Source organism: Bombus impatiens, unplaced genomic scaffold (assembly GCF_000188095.3).
Source record: "Bombus impatiens unplaced genomic scaffold, BIMP_2.2 scf_0034, whole genome shotgun sequence".
NCBI classification, from domain to species: domain Eukaryota; kingdom Metazoa; phylum Arthropoda; class Insecta; order Hymenoptera; family Apidae; genus Bombus; species Bombus impatiens.
Window position 1 is genome coordinate 21,047 of NT_176453.1, and position 18,989 is coordinate 40,035.

The 18,989-nt window shown below is 32.2% G+C and overlaps 4 protein-coding genes and 1 pseudogene across 6 annotated transcripts in view; 3 read left to right on the plus strand and 2 right to left on the minus strand.

Annotated features, from left to right (window-relative positions):
* The window catches only part of LOC117151954, a 6,780-nt pseudogene extending 3,758 nt beyond the window's left edge, over nucleotides 1–3,022 (minus strand).
* A 5,233-nt stretch (nucleotides 3,023–8,255) lies between these two features.
* On the plus strand, nucleotides 8,256–10,419 carry LOC100744517 (ATP-dependent DNA helicase PIF1). Its single transcript, XM_003485042.4, has one exon. The coding sequence runs from the start codon at nucleotides 8,462–8,464 to the stop codon at nucleotides 10,298–10,300; it is 1,839 nt and encodes a 612-aa protein (XP_003485090.1). The 5' UTR covers nucleotides 8,256–8,461; the 3' UTR covers nucleotides 10,301–10,419.
* A 472-nt stretch (nucleotides 10,420–10,891) lies between these two features.
* LOC100744638 (U1 small nuclear ribonucleoprotein C) lies at nucleotides 10,892–11,794 on the plus strand. Its single transcript, XM_003485043.4, has one exon. The coding sequence runs from the start codon at nucleotides 11,061–11,063 to the stop codon at nucleotides 11,571–11,573; it is 513 nt and encodes a 170-aa protein (XP_003485091.1). The 5' UTR covers nucleotides 10,892–11,060; the 3' UTR covers nucleotides 11,574–11,794.
* A 508-nt stretch (nucleotides 11,795–12,302) lies between these two features.
* Nucleotides 12,303–17,198, minus strand: LOC100744755 (MATH and LRR domain-containing protein PFE0570w). 2 transcript variants are annotated; one of them, XM_012388163.3, is made up of 6 exons: nucleotides 17,091–17,198; nucleotides 16,911–17,019; nucleotides 14,859–16,829; nucleotides 14,561–14,769; nucleotides 14,366–14,494; nucleotides 12,303–14,271 (listed from the first exon to the last, which is right to left on the minus strand). In XM_012388163.3, exons 2-6 carry the CDS (start codon nucleotides 16,930–16,932, stop codon nucleotides 12,379–12,381), a joined length of 4,224 nt encoding a protein of 1,407 aa, XP_012243586.1. In that variant the 5' UTR covers nucleotides 16,933–17,019; nucleotides 17,091–17,198; the 3' UTR covers nucleotides 12,303–12,378. The 2 variants fall into 2 exon arrangements, with proteins under 2 accessions (XP_012243586.1, XP_012243593.1); XM_012388170.3 differs by having other exon boundaries at nucleotides 14,561–14,742; nucleotides 16,911–17,189.
* Nucleotides 17,199–17,426: 228 nt separating this feature from the next.
* The window catches only part of LOC100744874 (CCR4-NOT transcription complex subunit 6-like), a 44,739-nt gene continuing 43,176 nt past the window's right edge, over nucleotides 17,427–18,989 (plus strand). Inside the window, exons 1-2 of one of the 2 annotated variants that reach the window (XM_033322010.1) lie at nucleotides 17,427–17,574; nucleotides 18,649–18,964. In XM_033322010.1, coding sequence (XP_033177901.1) covers nucleotides 18,657–18,964 — 308 coding nt within the window. In that variant the 5' untranslated portion in view covers nucleotides 17,427–17,574; nucleotides 18,649–18,656. Of the gene's footprint in view, nucleotides 17,617–18,648; nucleotides 18,965–18,989 lie in introns of both variants that reach the window. The other variant, XM_033322007.1, reaches the window with a different exon arrangement.

Here is an 18,989-nt window from a genome sequence, read left to right on the forward strand (position 1 = left end):
AGCGGCCCCGAGGCTAAAAGTGAGCCTAGCCGATTCGTGATTGGCTGAGGCGACGAGGCTTCGTTTCTATGCAATGCGCGCGAGAAATTGAAATACCAAATGTCGTAAAAATTTTCTTACATTTTACGAACTGATGAACTGAACATTTTCAAACCAGATTACTATAAGAATTTGAACACTAAAGTGCACACATATATATGCGTACATTAACAAACATGATTTCTTTAAGAAAATCTAGTATTTTAACAAATATTTTCAGAATGAACATATTGTTCATTATGATTTTAAAATGCGAATTTTAAGTATTAAGAATTTTAAGTATTATCTAAAGACAGATAATTACAGAATTACAAACTGCTGTTAAAAGCGAAATACAAAAAATTGTATGCTTATTCGTACTATGTAGCAGAGCATATACGTAATCTTTCTACTTACTATTCTATTAATAGTGATATAAAATAAAAATTAAATATAGTCCATCAAATGTATTATATCCACCATGAAATAAGATTATGATCACATAGATAATTTACAAAATTTTCTGACAAAGAGAGGTTATTGTATGATGCATTAAATCCATATACTAAGAGTAATCTTTGGAAGGCGAAGGTAATCTAACTTAAGAACTATGCACTAAATTTGAAACGTATGCGATGTATTGAACGTTTTAAAAGTTTCTTCCAAGCTTCAGATATTTAATCTAAATTAGAGATATATTAGCAAAACATAAAATGAAATATATGTATTTGCGTTATAATTTTTAAACATATTCGTATTTTTAAACATCACTAATTTCTAAATAACTAAGAATATACTGCTTATTATTAAATAGTTACGAATTGTTTTTATTAGCGAGAAGGTTGATAAGTGATGGTTGACAAGTTGTATCGATATGCCACGAAGTATACCAGTAATAATTTAACAAAGCAAATTCTTCACCGCGATCTTCAAGAGAAATTCCTTGGAATTGCAATTGTTGCAACGAACGCAGCCGCATTAATAACATGCGACATAAGTACACTCTTTTATATACTAAGCTATTTGATTAATTCTAAGTATGTAAGAAATTTAAAAAGCTTTTAAAATCGTATATTTATCATTGTAATATTGAATTTCTTACCATTTTGAAATGTATAATTTTGAAAATAATTACTATATCTTCGTTCTTAAATAATGGAACAACTAGCGAAAAAAATGAAGGCGAAGAAACGTTGCAGAATATTCATGACGTGCACGTGATTCATCTACATGTTTCAGTTTTGTTGAATATTTCACAATCAAATATTTTCTTTTCTCTTCTATCGTACTCTTGTATCTTGTGACGTGACTCTTTTTCGTGGAAGATAAGAGCATGACGAAATGCGGTCTCTAGCATTTCGCAAACAAAAAAGGACGAAACTGTTCGCTTTTCTTCTGTTTTCTTCTTTTTAAATAGAGGTGAAAGTAAAAAAGACGTATATCTACAGAATTTACTCTATTTCCATTACACATTCTGTTGATTGATTATTTTCATCTGAATCAATTGACTTACTTAATAAATTCTTCCTGTTTACAGGCATAGCTAATAGAAATTTGGATAGTCTAACATGGCTTATTTTCATTCTTTTTCTTAGCTCTAATACTTTGTTTAAATCTTTCTCACCAAACCTTATAAATTTAAAATTATTCACACACTGTAATTCATTATTCCAATTCATTAACATTTCACACTGAGTCGCATTTAAAATATCAAGAATTTCTGAAAAATAAAGGAGGGTTTGTATATCAGCATATATTGAAAATAAATTTGGCAGTAATTCTTTACCTATTCCACATGTATGATATTCTCCTAGTTCTTTCTACTTGGTTATTCTAATTATATGTTCCCTGCTGGCATGCTGTCTACTCCTGTTGCTACCTATAGATCTTTTAATAGTAATTTGTTCCATTTCTTCATCATTTCTTGCTACGTACCTTTGGATCAAACATAGAACTATAACTAATCACATCTTTAATGTACAATCTCTGTATCATTATATACATACACCTTTATTTTACCTCAGTTTCTAACAAACTTGCAGTTAACTCTGGAGTATAGGGACACACACCTGGAATCATATTGTTTCTGACCCACAATATTTATTATTTTCTCTCCTATTGAATTCTGTTTTATCAATTTTTTTATCAAATTTTGTTTTGGGACATTTTTGCTTTCTGTCTATTTGATATTCTGAAACAAAACACATTGTCCATTTCCTTCTTTAGTACACAAAAGTATTATATAATCATATAAAATAAATGAAATGTACATAACAAAATCACATAATTTAATAGTAATTCTATTTACTTTTTGACTTTTTTCTCAATAGCGATAGACTTTCTGCTATTTGGATGCATCATTTTCTTTGGCTTCAGGAACTCTTTTCTCATTGCAATGGCCTATAAAAGACAACAGCATATTCAAATAGTCTTTCTAAGATAATCTATTTTGTATACGTATAAATTAGTAAAAATAATACCATGGCTATGAATTATTGGGTTGGCAACTAAGTGATTGCGAATTTTGTTATTAGGTGGTAATGACAATTTCGATTATCCTAACCTTCAAAACTCCAATTCAGGCTATGCCTTTACTCAATGTATAATCGTGCGCAGACGAATCGTCGACAGCAACGACGGCGACGTCTATCGAGAGTAAAAGTAATATCGAAGTATACCTTACCATGACATTTCCTAGTCAACAAACTTCAAAATTTGTCTCTTCTGTTTTAAGATATTTTTAGCTATTTTTTAAAATCTTATAATGGTAACCTATTTTAAAATGTGTCACTGGGTTATGTACGCCAAATTCACTAAAAAGCCCACCTCTATCCACTCTTCTTATGATACAAATACCAACCTCGGAATCGCCTTTCGGCATTACTTCAGGGTTAGCCCTAGGTGTGTACCCCTCATTTAATCTACCTTTTTTCGCGCAGGTCTTCTTCTCCTCTCAACGTTCCTTTCCTGTACTTGTCTCGCTTGCATGATTTTCCTGCATAATCGCTGGAACCTCGTCCAATTCTCCTCCTTCCTAGTCACCACCTCGATTAAATTCTCGGTTGACAGTGGTGTGTCAACGTAATTCTCCAATTCTGTTCTCTCGTATATCCATCTAGGGCAGTGGAATAACGCATGCTCCGCATCATCTTCTTTGGTATCACAGTTTGAACTTAGTTAAACTAGTTAAATTAAAAATTATTTATTGTTAGTACCGATAGACTTTTATTTATTTCGATTACTGTAAAATGCTATAAGACATTAAAATGTTAATAGTCTTTGAAAACATAGTTTCAGAAAAAAGTAGTTAGTATATTACTCATTAATGAATACGATAAAGTATTTATATGTTAGGATTTTCAAGGTTACATGCATATGTCGACATGGTATTATTTATGGAATAGCGTAATTCATGATGATAGAATTTACAATTACTAACTAATTGTTGCTTTCTTGGTAGAAGTGTTAGACGATGTAATAAGAAATATCTATAAAATATTAGAATACAAAGCATCAAATTATTATTCAAAGACTTTTTGAAATTAGGAAATATACACGCACATTGGAAAATAGAATGCAAAGGAAACTATACACTACACAACTAATATACGTATTTAAGTAATTACGAATTTTCAACTTATATTCAAATATTTATGTCAATCAATTATTTGCACGATTTCTAAAATAAATGTTTAGTTATTAATTGGAATGAATCTTCTAACTGGAAAATTTAAAAGCTTCACGCAATAAAAATTTTGTAGCGGCACATGAGATAGAGGGCAATTCAAATCATATTTTTGTTTTGCCTCGGAGTATCAACATCGTTAAGACATACATAATGTAGTAATAAATAAACTCCGGACAAAACAATGCCACCGCTACGTGTAACCGTCAAACGAAGATGAATTTGAATTTTCCGTACTCCCTCGACTAGTATAAATAGACGACCATGTTCTCCAGAAGTCAGTCGTGCAAATCAATATCAGTTTATCAGACTCAGTCTAGAGCTTATTAGCGATCTATACACAGTCTTTAGCGAATCAGTTTGTACCGAGTATCTTAGCGAACATTGTCTGTATCTGTTATTTTAAAATATATTTGACGGTTTTCAATACGAAGATATCTCGTCATTTAAATAAGAACTCAACCAACCATCCTCCACAAGTGGTGATACTGACGTGCGAAAAGTAATTTCAAAGTGAATGTGTTACAATCATTATGACGAGTAGAAGCGGAGCCGACCGTGTATCGATCGAGCAAGATCGAGTAGAAGCGGAGCCGACCGTGTATCGATCGTGCAAGATCGAGTAGATGCGTTGAACACACCGCTCCGCGTAGCACCGTTCTGGCCTCACGACGTCGCGCTATGGTTCTTGATGCTAGAGTCACAATTCGAAGCTGCCCGGATTACTAGCGACAAGACGAAGTTCCACGCTGCCGTTGTTACGTTCTATTTAATTGCCGACGAGAAGGTAGCGTTAACTGACGTTTAATGCAACTGGCAATAAGTTCCACTTTCGGCTAACCTGCTATGTGCGGGAATACTGGCACGGGAAAGGATTAAAGTTGTTCGAAAGTGAATTTACAATATGTAATGATTTATTCAAATCTTACTCGATTTCGATATTGACAATTGACTGACAGACTGACGGATATAAAATTCTTCGGTTGACAAAATGATAACTAACTCTTCGATAGACAATGGTAATTATTCGGTTGACGAGCGGTAATTAATATATTCGATAGACGAACGGTAATAGTTATTATTACTGACTCCTCTGAGTCGATACACTTATTTATATCTGTCGGAGATGAAAAAACGTCGGGATCTTTCTTTTAAAAACATTTGGGAAGATCCCCAACGTTTGTTCAACTGCCGACTTTGTTTACAATTTAAATTGTCTTAATATCGTTATAAAAACATAATTAGATAAATATAAAGACGTAGTTAGGTAAGTTCTCGCAAGATATAGCTTTTAGCGGCTTTAACTGCCTTTCACTTCAAATACTCTAAACACGGTTTCAAATAAAGGTTTTAAATTACCTAGATTTGCAAGAAATTATCAATTTTATTTTCGCGCTACGGATCGTGCGGGTCGCGGTACGTAACAGCCGTCACAAATATTACAACGCAGCATGTGCAGCTAGTCCGGGACATATTGTTCGACCCGCCGGAGATAGGGCAGTATAAAAAGTAGCTGATAAGGAGACTGGCAGACTCGGACTCTATGAGAGTGTGGAAACGGAACCTACCACTATGACGAACACGAAACGGCGTTTCACGGTAGTGGACGTTAACACGCCTATGATCGGCGTGGACTTCTTGAGCCATTATGGGTTACTGGTCGACCCTCGAAATCGACGCCACAGCGACAAGACCAGCAACCTATCGACAACACGATACACGGACATGACTGTGGCTCTATCGAGTCGACGTATCACCGACATCTCATCGAATTTTCGGACGCGACTCGTCCACTCGTTCGGTAGAGACAAAATATGACATAGCGTGCTACATCATATCAAAAACGATGCCCGGCCCTTCCGTCTTCAGCGAACCTCGATGCCTCGCCTCCGATCGACGCAAGTAGATAAAGACGGAATTTGAGACAATGACTGAGCAAGGATGCGGCCATTGAAAAAATTCATGGGTATCGCCTCTGCACATCATGCTGAAGAAGAACGGAGGCCTACGACCCTGTGGCGATCGTGCGTTGAACGCTCGCACCGTGTCGACAGATATCCACCGCCGAATATCGAAGATTTCGCGCAATATTTGCACGGGTTTGACAACAAGCGGCTGACGCTTTACCCCGCATCGAAATGACAAATCCGCAGATACCGAACTCTCGCAACCGCACACGAAAAACGACGAGCGAAGTCTTACAACCATATGTACAACAAAGAAAAAACGTTATCACTGGAAGGGAGGTGATGTAGCGGCACATGAGCTTGAAATCTAATATTTATTATGCAATAATCTAATACTTCTATACAATTCTTTATTTGCAGCCAGTTTGTATTTTTTTTAATTTCGTTATTTAATAAAGCAATATTATGTGATATTTTGTGTAGGCAGAGACTTTTGATGGTCATTATGCGTATACGATGCTTGTATTTGGAGTTAACGCCTTCTTTATTCTAAGTTGCATTGTCTGAATCTTATCTACATATGCCTCGTATTATCTCGTTACTTATTGTTAACGTCAAATAATATTAATTATTATCATCTTAAATATTGTAACACTGTAAATATAAAAATTAGTTTATTAATAATAAATGGATTAAACAGATAACAATGGTTATTTAACATGAACTAATCGTAACAAAGTATTATAGTTAATTAACAACTCTCGTCAACATGGATTCAACTCTCTCTCAACAACGCTAACAATACTATCTCGACAACGCAATCCGCACTCTCTGGCTTCTCAATTCATACTGCCGTTAATTCGTGTATGTCCCTTAGGAACCCTTTGTCTTTTGTTTTAGCCTCATATCTTTTCTTTACGCCCCATCATGCACATGCTCAGCAACCGCTTGTTTATAATTCGCACGACACCCGTTTATAATTTGCATGACACCCCCCCGCCCCCCAGGCCCCTCGTCCACGATACTACAATATGTATTATACTATATTTTAATACATATTAGATAATACAGTATTTTCTCTACAACTGATCGCCACTATGTTTTCCATAATTGATCGGTTGTTATCCCCAAGGGACTAAGTAGCGTAATCTGATCCGAATTCAAACGTCCATGAAAAAATACTAATTATCTATGAGACAATAATGAAACCTTTTTATTTCTGAATTTTTAAAAATTAAAATTTTATTACCGTATTTATGAGATTTTTCTGGCTAAAATGAGTCCAAACACGATGTAGTTTAAATCATATTTACACATATTTATAACAGACGAAAGAAAATAAGTTAATATCACTAAATAAGCTAATATGCTTCAAATTATATTGCGTTTGGTCCTTGTTCTAATCAGAAAAAAACCAGGATTACATTGGTAAAAGTTTTATTCAATAAGGATAGAAAATAAAAAAGTTCCGTTGTTGCATTAACATCGTCCAACCGATGTGCTTCTTTTCATCCAGTCGACTCTCGGAACCCTTTCTCTTTCACTCGTGCTCCCTTTCTCTAAATTCGGCAAAATGTTGTATCCATTATACAATCGAGTCCTGTACACGATATGTAATCCATCACCATGGAACCGTTTTCACACCACTGAAGCCAAGTTCAAGTACCTCGAAGACCCATTTAGCCCTAGCTAGCACGAAATTACCTCGTGAGCAATTTTTTCAAGACCTCACGAGGGCCTACCAGTAGACTTTCTCTTTTCTCATCTCTAGTAATTTATCACACGGAGCACCGTGGGCTCGAGTGTCTCTGAGTTATCTATACCTCGGCATCCTGCAAGTATAACTATAGCATTCGCGACTTTCAGAAGCGTGGTCGTGGCAGGTCTAAGGTCCAATATGAATACAACCAAATCTCGGTAACTCGAATCTCCAGAGAAGAGCTGAATTCTTCGAGTTACAGAGGCTTCGACTTATCAAAATCTCCGGGTAAAAGACGTTTAACAAAGGAAAATTCAACATATAGAAGCTTCATACGAAGGCACAATTACATTCACCTTTTCAGAAAGTACTAGTATTTCAAATTTCCTCCTAAAACTCATTTTATTCAACCCACATACATGCAAAAGTTAAAGACGCGGGAGATGAAAAAATTATGAAAAAATGTGAAACATAATTTTTCAGTATATAAATTAATTTTCAAATTTATTTCTCCCGAAAACAAAACATTTTGTAAAAAAATTTTATTCAACACTTTTTACTTATTTTCGCATTTAGAATAACCTCCTGCTGATTATTTACTTATACCCAATCATAGCCGATAATTAGCAATTAATTAGATAAACATAATAACAAGTGCATTTAGATCTGATCCACATAGACGACGCGATATCGCATCGGAACATATGATCGTGGTAACGACCAATCATTTACAGTGAAGAACTATCATAAAGCGCCGACACATAATACAGCATGGCTACGTCGTACCGCCGCGTATCGGTACCTTTGCCTAACATACCATTACAAAAATTCATGTTTATTGTAAATAATGTACTTAAAATCTGTATTTTCTGGACTCAATAAACTCCCTTGTAAAAAAAATGTAAAAAACTATCTTTGAAGAGTAAAAAATGTCCCTAGGATATGGCGCGTAAATATCGCGCCAAATCAGTTGATCATGGCGTCAGGGGATATGAATAATACATACGTACTTGTTTAACGCAGTATATTCTTGTATGAAAAGTTTGTAACTGTCTTGTTTTCAATGAATCGAGAAGGTCTTAAATATCGTATTTAACATTTGATCAACTAATTTTGCATCTAAATTTAATCAACTTATTTTCATAAGCAGAAATGGATCAAGATAGTTATTCAGTGACGTGTTCCGTTACAATCGAAAAGACTAACTCACAAGGTTCGATTTTGAGGAAAACAAATCATCGAACAGTAACTTTACGTTTAATCAGAAATAATCTTCGTGAAATTTTTATCGAAGTGCGTGCAGAAAAAGGAAGTTTACTGACGAAGTTATCGCTGAAATCTATATCTGTTTTCAATAAGTTTATGACTGAAGGTAAAGCTTCTATCAAGTTTAAAGAAGAAAATTGTACATTGTTTTTATCCAACGCACCGACATCGCAGTTAATTAATTTTTTGAAAACATTATATATTAAAGTGTCAAATCAGTCGGATCAAGTAGTAAAAAATCCATTAAAGGAGAGACTACTTTCTAATAAGTTCCTAGAAATTAGTCCTGTTACAAGTACTGAAATAAATAAAGCTAAAGAAAAGACTATCGCTGTATCGCGTGCAACGATTACGACACCATCCCCTAGCGCTGCTAAAAAAAGAAAACGGTCGGATGAAAGTGCACTGAAATCGTTTACTGCGAAAAAACTGTACGATAATCCAACTGTAGGACAGGTTACGGAAGAACAAAGTAAAATTTTAAATGCGGTACTTAGTGGTAAAAATGTGTTTTTTACTGGCAGCGCAGGTACTGGAAAGTCGTTTTTATTGAAAAAAATAATAGCAGCTCTTCCACCTGATGTCACGATGGCTACAGCGAGCACAGGAGTAGCGGCATGTCACATAGGTGGAATAACTTTGCATCAATTCGCAGGAATCGGACTAGGAACCGCGAATTTAGATAGATGCTTTCAAATGGCTTCTCGCAATTCTGCTGCTATTTCATGGAGAAAAACAAAACATCTGATTATAGATGAAATTTCTATGGTAGATGGAGACTATTTTGATAAGATTGAAGCTGTAGCTAGACATATTCGTAGAAACGAAAGACCATTTGGTGGAATACAATTGATATTGTGCGGGGATTTTTTTCAATTACCACCAGTTTCAAAAGAAAACAAAGCTAAGTTTTGTTTTCAAAGTAGCGCATGGAAAAAATGTGTACATTTTAATTATGAATTACAAACTGTTCATAGACAAACGGATCCTGAATTTATTAGGATTTTAAATAATATTAGGATAGGTAGAGTGACGGATGACACTGCAGAAAAACTTAAAGCAACAGCTAAACAGAAGATAGAAAGTAATGGCATTTTAGCAACCAGACTTTGTTCTCATGTTAATGAAGCTGAAGAAATTAATCAATTTCAACTGGATGAGTTAAAAGATGAATCAAAAACTTATATGGCCCAAGACTCTGATTCAGCAATGACTGCTACATTGAATCAGCAGTTGGCTGTTCCTGATAAATTAGTATTAAAAATAGGTGCTCAAGTAATGCTGTTAAAAAATATAAATGTTGCTAATGGTTTAGTGAATGGTGCAAGGGGGGTAGTTATTAAATTTGTAGAGAATATACCTGTAGTCCAGTTTAAATCTGGTATTCAATATCATGCAAAGCTAGAAAAATGGAATTTGAAAACAAGTACTGGGAGTATTGTTCATAGGATACAAGTTCCATTAAAATTAGCATGGGCTTTTTCCATTCATAAAAGTCAAGGTTTAACTTTAGATTGTGTTGAAATGTGTCTTGCAAGAGTCTTTGATGCTGGCCAGTCATATGTAGCCCTTTCAAGGGCACAAAGTTTGCAATCTTTAAGAGTATTAGATTTTAATAAACAACAAGTATGGGCTCATTCAGATGTTCTTTTGTTTTATAAAAAATTTAGGAGAAATATACAAGAGATGGAAATGATTCCTTTGGGAAAGAAGCAAAAGATATGATTCAGTTATTTAAGATATCCAAACAATTAGAAGAGTGTTATATTTTGCTTCTGATGGTAAATACAGTACACATAATTAGATGATAAAATTGTAAACAGAGACTTTACCAAATCCACGTACAAAATTATGTATCTATTTAGTTCTATTAAAATTTTGTGTAAGAGGTAAGGTTGTAGAAGAGATAATAAAAAATTGTTTAGATAATTGAAATTAGGGATCTATTAAAATTTGTCTATTATAATTATAATATGTATATTAATACAATAACGCACAGTTTCGTGAATTGATTTTTTGGATTAATGTATTTGTGGTTAAGACTATTGTGATCAAAATTTTGAAATAATTAGAAAACTGTTATATAATAATGTAATGTAAATTTTATTTTGTAAAAATAAGCTAATAAGATTTATTTAAAAAATATGTAAACATTTCTTTTTATTCCTTTATCATAAGATTATAGAATTTATAGATAATTTTATTTTAAATGAACTTAATTAATTAAGCTGAGTTCAACAGAACGTCGAACGAGAGTTTACTCTATGCACCAACAGATGGAGTTTAATAGAATTTTAATTTTTCGACTAACTTGTCCATTCTGATTATAGTTGAAGGTTGTAGTCAAAGTTTAATAATAAGTACGCGTGTATATAACCTGTAATAAAGTATTAACATTCAGTTGTGAGAGAAATTCATACAATTACAAAGAAATTGTGCAACGTATAAGAAATACGTGTTCTTACGTTATATAGTTGGAGAAACAATGCCAAAATATTACTGTGATTATTGTGACACGTACCTAACGCATGATTCGCCGAGTGTACGGAAAACTCACTGTCAGGGCCGTAAACACAAGGATAATGTTAAATATTTCTATCAGAAATGGATGGAGGAACAAGCACAACACCTAATCGATGCAACAACGGCGGCATTCAAAGCTGGAAAAATCGCATCTAACCCTTTTGCAGCAAACAAAGGAGCAGCAATTCCACCACCTCCAAATCTTGGACCACGTCCTGGAGTACCACCTCAGGGTCCTCCAGGTATGATGCCACCTCCAGGGATGCATCCTGGTGGCCCTATGGGTCCAGGAGGCCCGATGATGATGGGGCCACATGGGCCAATGCCACCAATGATGGGTATGAGGCCACCTATGATGGGACCTATGGGGCCAATGGGGCCAATGATGGGTCCTATGGGACCTATGGGTCCAATGAGACCACCAATGAACGGACCACCACCACCTATGGGAGGTCCTCCACCGATGAAGAAATAATGAAGAGAATATATATAATTCATACCATTATCTTAATTACATTGACATAAATGACTCATTAATCATATGCATATCTTACCAGTATAATATCAATATGTACATATGAACATAATGTACTAAAATGTAAATTTCATTCTATGATACAAGATATTTTCAAGATGTTGAAATACCGAACAAATCATACATTTTTTTCTTAAGAGTAAAAATAAATTGAAAAAATTCAATACTTAGTGTTATTTTTATACTTAATATAATAACTGATCAATCGGAGTAAAACTCTGTATTTAAATATAATTATACTTTAGGAAATAAATATGTACAGGATAAGAAATATAAGATACATGTTTCATTTTGCTTGAAAACAATTTCTTCTTTATTTACAAAGAAATAAGCAAAGATAATTTGTATATATTAATTTTTTTAATAAACATGAAATTTGATATCTGTTTCATGTTTATCATTTAGATATACAAATTTGAAACTTAAAATTACTTTAACATGACTGTATGCGAGACACCTACAAAGTCAACAGTCTTCAGTAAAAGCTACCCACTTACAAAGTGGTTAATTTAAATGGAAATACATTTATAGTATAATTATATATGGTGTAGCAGTATTCTGTACATGTATATGGTTTTATATAAAAATTATTACTTAAAAGTAGACTATATTATTTAGTTCTCTTGTAACTTTATAAAAAATGTTTTTGGACAAAAATTTTAATAAGTGTAGAAATGCTAACAGATTTTTATTTTACTCATTTAATAATAACGTATAATTAACATCGTATTTTAAAAAATAAAATTCATTGTAAATAATTATAAAATGAACTTACATATTTCCTGTGATCTTTTTCCAAATTTATTAGTCTTAGCAAAGTATCAATATGCTCTTGTTTAAGGTTTTTATCATTTATTCTTTTCCTAATTTCTTCAACAGCTTTATTCATATATGGCAAATTAAATTCCAAAGCTTCATTTATAATTTCACTAGCTTTATTTTCTAAAGATGTGTCAGTTCCAGTTTCTTGGTTTTCTATAATTTCTAAACTGTTTTCAAGGTCTGCTTTTGCTTTTTTTGCTTTTTTAGATTTTTTCTTTTTTGTAACACTTATTTCAGAATTAATTGTGTTGTTTTGTTCCTGTAAGTTACTTGTTTTTGCTTCTTTATTATTACTATTTTCTGTTTCTGATTGCTTTCTTTTGTTATTCCCTGAGGGTTTTACTTTGGCACAAGGTACATTTTTAGTTGTTCTGGATGATACATTGGTATGTGTAGATTTTTGAAAAGATATGGTTACTACATCTGAGTTTTGTATAAGATCTGTCATTTGATTACTTGAAATATCCTGATTATGTGATGATTGTGTAGTATCATCAGTAAATTCGGTAACATTCTTTTCTGCAGTGTGTGTTTCAATAAAAACGTTTTTTGTATTACATGTTACATCTTGGTCATTAGATTGGATAATATTATTCGTTGGAATATGTTCAATGGATACAATGCTAGGTATTTCTATAGTTTGTGCTTCAATATTTTTTGATGAACATGCATCACTCTTGTTTATAGTATTCTCTTCCTTATTATGTTCCCGTAAACTTTCCATTAATGCTTTATAAGGTGTAAGTTTGTTCTTCTTTAGTTTCTTAGCTTCATTCTTCTTTAGTTTCTTAGCTTCATTCTTCTTTCCATCTTTTTTTTTCACGCTTGTTTTGTAATATCTTGCAAGAAAACGTTTTAATTCGATATCTGTTAATCTACGAGGTACAAAAATTTTATTGTAAAGAACAATAATATTCAAATATTGTGACATGTACACTTCAGTGCCTGAAACCTTTTTCAGATGTTTCATGGCTTTTTTTAATCTCCTTACTAGATGAGTATGATTAGGTTTTGACTGATACACTTTCATCAAATCGCCTCGATAATCTATGATTTTTTTTGCAACAGAAAATGATACTGCGAGGTCTTTAATAGTAGTCATTGATGTTTTTAGCTCCTCTATTTGACTACAAATATAGTTTGGATCTACTAAATTCTGTTCGAACTCGTGTAGTTTTTTTGCCAAAAGTTTTTGCAATTGTTTTGCTCTACGGGGAAGGTTTATAGTAATATCCAAGAGTTTATCCTCATCATGTAGTTTAAGCCAATAAAGGAAAAGTTCTAATACATATTGAGGCAGATGTACTGCAGATCGAACTCTTATCATTAATTCGTTATCTATATTGTAATATATTTTAATTTCAAATTTAATTAGTTTTGTTAATTCATCCAAAAAAATTGGAGAAATGCGACCCTTTAAAAGACCTGCTATGTGAGAAGGATGAATATCAAGAGTCAAAAGTTTTCGTTTAGCTTCTTCGCCATTAGGCATTTTTGTATAATATGTTCCATATGAATATACAACACCAGAACTGTCTAAATCAACCTCATCAGGAAGAAATGTCACACCTTTCTTTTTTAATTTAGTTAATGGTATTACATCTTCATTAGTATTTTCACAAGCAGAATATTCGTATTCTAATTCACTTGTATAATTTGATACAAAAGCTGGTGTTGGGAAATGCTGTGACCAGCGATACTCGTTACATGTAGAAGAATCATGTCCTCGTTTGGTGCAATTACAACAGTAAAGTAAATCCGCAGGTTTCATAACTTCAGATAAGTTCTCTGGTATATTTATCTCAGATGTTCGTGTCTAAAATTAAACAAAATCAAGTAAAATTACTTTTTATATTTAAATTGTGCATAATTTCATAAAATATTTATACTGTATGTAACAACAAACTCACTGTTTGATGAAATCTTCTCCAGAGATCTGGACATTCAGTTGATTTATGTCCTATAGCATTACACATGTTACAATACAGTATGCGACAAGCCTCACAAGTTTTCCTAAATGTACCTTGCTTTTTACCACACTGTAAAAAATTAACATATTACTATACAGTTATCACATAATATATTTTTATGATATATCTTCGAACCGTGAGGCACATTTTCTGAGGGCATCGAGTTTCTGTATGTCCTTGAGCACCACACATATGACATCGAATAGGTTTATATGGCTCTGTACAATTATGTCTCTGATGACCATGTCGGTGGCAATTAGTACATTTCATGTACCAGTATCTCTGATGTTTGAACAAATCAGGCATCAGGTCTTCATCTAAAATAGCCCAAAGTCTTGGATCCTCTATAATTTATTTACAATAAAAAATATTTAAAAATAATAAATTTATATATATAAATAAAATAGGACTACATTAATTTTCAATGACTTACTTGACATCTTACTCTGAATTTCCTTTACATCAAAATTTTCTTGTCCTTGAGATTCATAGAAAGCTTTAAGTTTCTCCGACATAGGGCGAAAAAAATATTCTTCCCATTCTCGATTACTCTTATCATTACTATTATGTTGTTCAAAATTTTCTTTAGAACATTCAAATCCACTATCTGTATTTCTCCTTTGTTTTGCACTTGTAGAAGGTTCATTACCACCATCATAATGCCTTTTCTTATTTGGAGTCACTTTTTTAGAATGAAGAACGTTTGACATCATTACATCTTTTTCAAGATGCCTTTCTTTATCTGTAGTCAACTCTTCAGAATTAAGGAAATTTGATACCATCACATCTTCTGCAAAATACCTTCTATTTCTATTTGAAGTTAGTTCTTCAGAATTAAGGAAATCCGATACCATTACATCATCTGCAAAATTATCTGATTCACTTTTGTCTCTTTCATATACAACATCTTTATCGTGAACTGTTTTTAATGGTGATTGAAATTCAAATGTATTGTGTTTATCATTGTTATATAACATGTCAGGCCTAGTAAGATCTTTAGTATGAATTTCATTTCTTACAATAGACTTATTTTTTTCACAAAAGCTTTTGTCTTTATTATTATATTGATCTGATTGAGCCTTTTTATTCATTTCCATTATTTCTTTTATACTTGATGCACCTTTCTGTATTTCTGTACAGTTTAACATTATATCTTCTGTTGCTGATTCATCATTAGTGCAATCTATAACTGAGGTAGAGCTATCTGACTCTTGGTCAATTATAGAATCTTTCTTTTTAACATTTTCTACCAAATTATTTTTCTTTCTTATAACGAATGAAGATTCTTCATCTGTATCGCTGTCACTACTTGTTGTTTCAGAATTTTCATCTGAGTCCTGTAAATTTATGATAGGTGGTTGAGGTTTTGGCGGAATCGGTACTTCTAAAATGGATTCTTCAGAATCACTTTCTGTGTCTGATGTTAACACTGTTATTTCTTCGCAATAATTGATAGGTTTTTGCAGTTTGTCAGTTCTACAAAGTATCTTGTACTTCGTATCTGTTTCTGTTTCATATATGGATTTTGTGTCATGTGAATCATATTCAATAATGACTTGTCTCTGCTGATTTTCTTTAATATTTATCTTTTCCTGTTCTTTCTCTTTTAAACTTCTTTCTTTTTCTTCTTCCACTTCTTGTAGTTTCTTTTCTAACTTCTCGTATTTTTCTAAATATAGTTTATTGATAAATGATTTAGAAAATTCATATTTTTTAAGAATTTCATCATTGTTTTTTTCATTACACACAATTCTCTGACATTTCTCATTGTTCTTATCATCATCATGTTTTGTAGAATTTAGATGAGTAAATTGATTTGCAGTTGTCTCATTATTTAGACATTGTACGGTTTCTAACTTTTCTTCATTTTCATCTTTTATTTCTGGTTTTACATTATTTTCAACAATGTAAGTGGTATTATTATTTGAATTGCTTTTACCATATTCTACATTATGACATGTTAATTGCCTGTTGTTCTTTGCAGACTCAATATTTTCTTCAGTTTCTTTTAACGTTTTCACGTAAGGTACACTGGGGATACTTTCATTAGCTATATCTTTAGATAACGTTTCAGTTGTACTTTTAAAGCAAATAGAAGTAATATCTGGTTTACTATCATCTTCCATTGATGTTGAATTATTTTCTGATTCGTTTTTTATATAAGTTTCGTTACAACTTCCACCAACATCATTCTTTCTAGGAGTATTATTAAAACTGTGAACTTTACTAGTACTTGCATCTGTACGAAGTTTGTTATCGGCTGTATCAATAGTTTCTAATTTAACATTCGATTTTTTATCCACGTTCTCTACATCATTTGATGTATAATAAATTTCAGCATACAACCGTGATTGTAGATCATGATTCATTTCTTCATCTTCACTGTTTTCAGCCTTACAATAATCTACAAAATTCAAATCAATTTATTAAAATTCTTCGATTATTAAGTGAAAGTAATAAAGGTTACATCAGAAAATATTCTCACCACGAAAGACATTGTATTCCATCTTTATTTGTATGCTTGGATAGTACGAAAGTTTTATGCTAAGTAAAAGTATATTTTGCAATAGGTATGAGATGAAATTATTGATATTCTAAGGAAAGAATTTATGCGTTGTTAACAAAAACACATGGGTATATTCTGTAACATTTATATTTGACTTACTTTTTGTGTAAAATCTACCCACTACCTACTATTAAGAAGATAAAGCTCATAGTTTACACTACTTGAAATGAAATAGTACTTTACTACTTCCTATAGAGAGCACCTATAGTAGATATACATGTAATATATAATGAAAGCATGCTTTAATAATCGAAACTTGAAATTTATTTTTTATATAAATGCTAATATAAGATTATTTATTCTATCTTATTCTATAAATGAAAACAATTGTGTATATAGTTATTTTCTAAAGTCCCTAGACATTTTCTGCTTTAGTAAAATTTTAATTTAAGGCGATCGTTTGGTGTCGGCTGCTTCGGGAAGATTCGGCGGTAACACGACCAATCACGATCACTTATAGTTTGCGATCAGTGCAGTTGATAAATGGAGGATTTGTGTTTGTCAAGGTAGTTTTGTTTACGCGTAAATTTTCATTCGGTATCAACACATCGTGCGTTTTGTGTGTGCTAAGAGGTAGATGAAGGTGCGTAACAGTTTCCTTCGGGTTTCGTATTAAATTTCAAAGGTAGGGAAACTATCCGGTTAGAGAAATGTATGTTAGTGCGGAAACTTGTCGTACAGAGCATATGAACTGTGTAGAGATGAAAGATTGTCCACATTAAAAAATAAACTGCTTTTTGAAGTATTATTCAAAAATTATATTAACATTTCTTATAGATCTTTTGCTCATTACGTTCGTAAAAGGTAATGAGGTTATGTTTCGGGTATTAAGCACTCAGAAATGAACATTTTTACTTCATAGGTTATGAATTTACTTTCATAGAATTTCTGAATGATGCATTCTGAATTGAATAAATTCTCTTTTAATAATACAAAGTATTTAGTTATAAATATGAAAAAGTCTGTATCCTTTTTAAAAATATGTTTTAGTTCTGTTCGTATAGTATCAGCAAAACAAAGAACATACACAATACTTTGTCTTTCATTAAAGTAATGTAATATGTTAGATAATAAAATATTGCATATGTGTGTTAAGAAAGATGAAATAAGATTGTATGTCAAATGGTTTTATGTATTACTCCAAATTAATTTTTCTGTATTTAAAAGCTTATTTCTTTTGAACATATATAATGTCAATGAGATACTGAGGAATATCTGTTACAATGTTTACGATTTTAAAAATAAATCAAGCACAATATAAAATGGAGAATTCCATAATTGATGTGATAAACATTACACGCAGTTGATAATACAACCACATTATTGTATAACAAATTATATTTTACTTAAATTTTTACAAAAGATTCCTCATATTGTATATTTTTTATTTTGGGTTAATTAACCTATATACAACGAATAAATTACTCTGTTGTTAGCACTTGCAAATAAATTAAGACTTATGTACATAAATTGTTGTATTTGATATATTATGTAACATTTGTAGTCACATTGAGAAGTATTAAAAAAATATTTGTCTATATAATATTTTCATTGATGCGAATGTTTAATTTTCTATTGTTTAATATAATTTATATGTTTTATAGCTATGTAATTGTAATGTTTAATAGTTTTAAATGTCATTCCAATATTTGTGTAGGATTTAACATGTCTCGCAATCATAAAGACAAGTATGAAAACTCCGCCCAACGTCGTTCACATACTCTTATGTCTACGGAGGATGCAAACTCTGGAAAGAAATCGTATTGGCCAGAATTGGAGATAACAGGCAGTATAAGAAATTTAAGCCCAAATTTATGGCAAATGACTCATCTAACGGCTTTGTATCTCAATGATAATAGTTTACAAAGGATACCATCTGAGATCGGACGTTTAGTCAACTTACGTACTTTAGATCTCAGTAGCAATAAATTACGGAGTTTGCCAGCTGAACTGGGGGACCTCATCTACCTCAGGTATGATCGTATTTGCATTTATATC

Excerpts from the sequence above, each read along its gene's own strand:
- LOC100744517 (XM_003485042.4), top strand. The coding sequence starts at position 8,462 with ATGGATCAAGATAGTTATTCAGTGACGTGTTCCGTTACAATCGAAAAG.
- LOC100744638 (XM_003485043.4), top strand. The coding sequence starts at position 11,061 with ATGCCAAAATATTACTGTGATTATTGTGACACGTACCTAACGCATGAT.
- LOC100744755 (XM_012388163.3), bottom strand. The coding sequence starts at position 16,932 with ATGGAATACAATGTCTTTCGTG. Across the intron at positions 16,830-16,910 it reads GGAATACAATGTCTTTCGTG|ATTATTGTAAGGCTGAAAAC; the intron begins GTGAGAATATTT and ends TGAATTTTGTAG. Across the intron at positions 14,495-14,560 it reads CTCAGAAAATGTGCCTCACG|TGTGGTAAAAAGCAAGGTAC; the intron begins GTTCGAAGATAT and ends AATTTTTTACAG.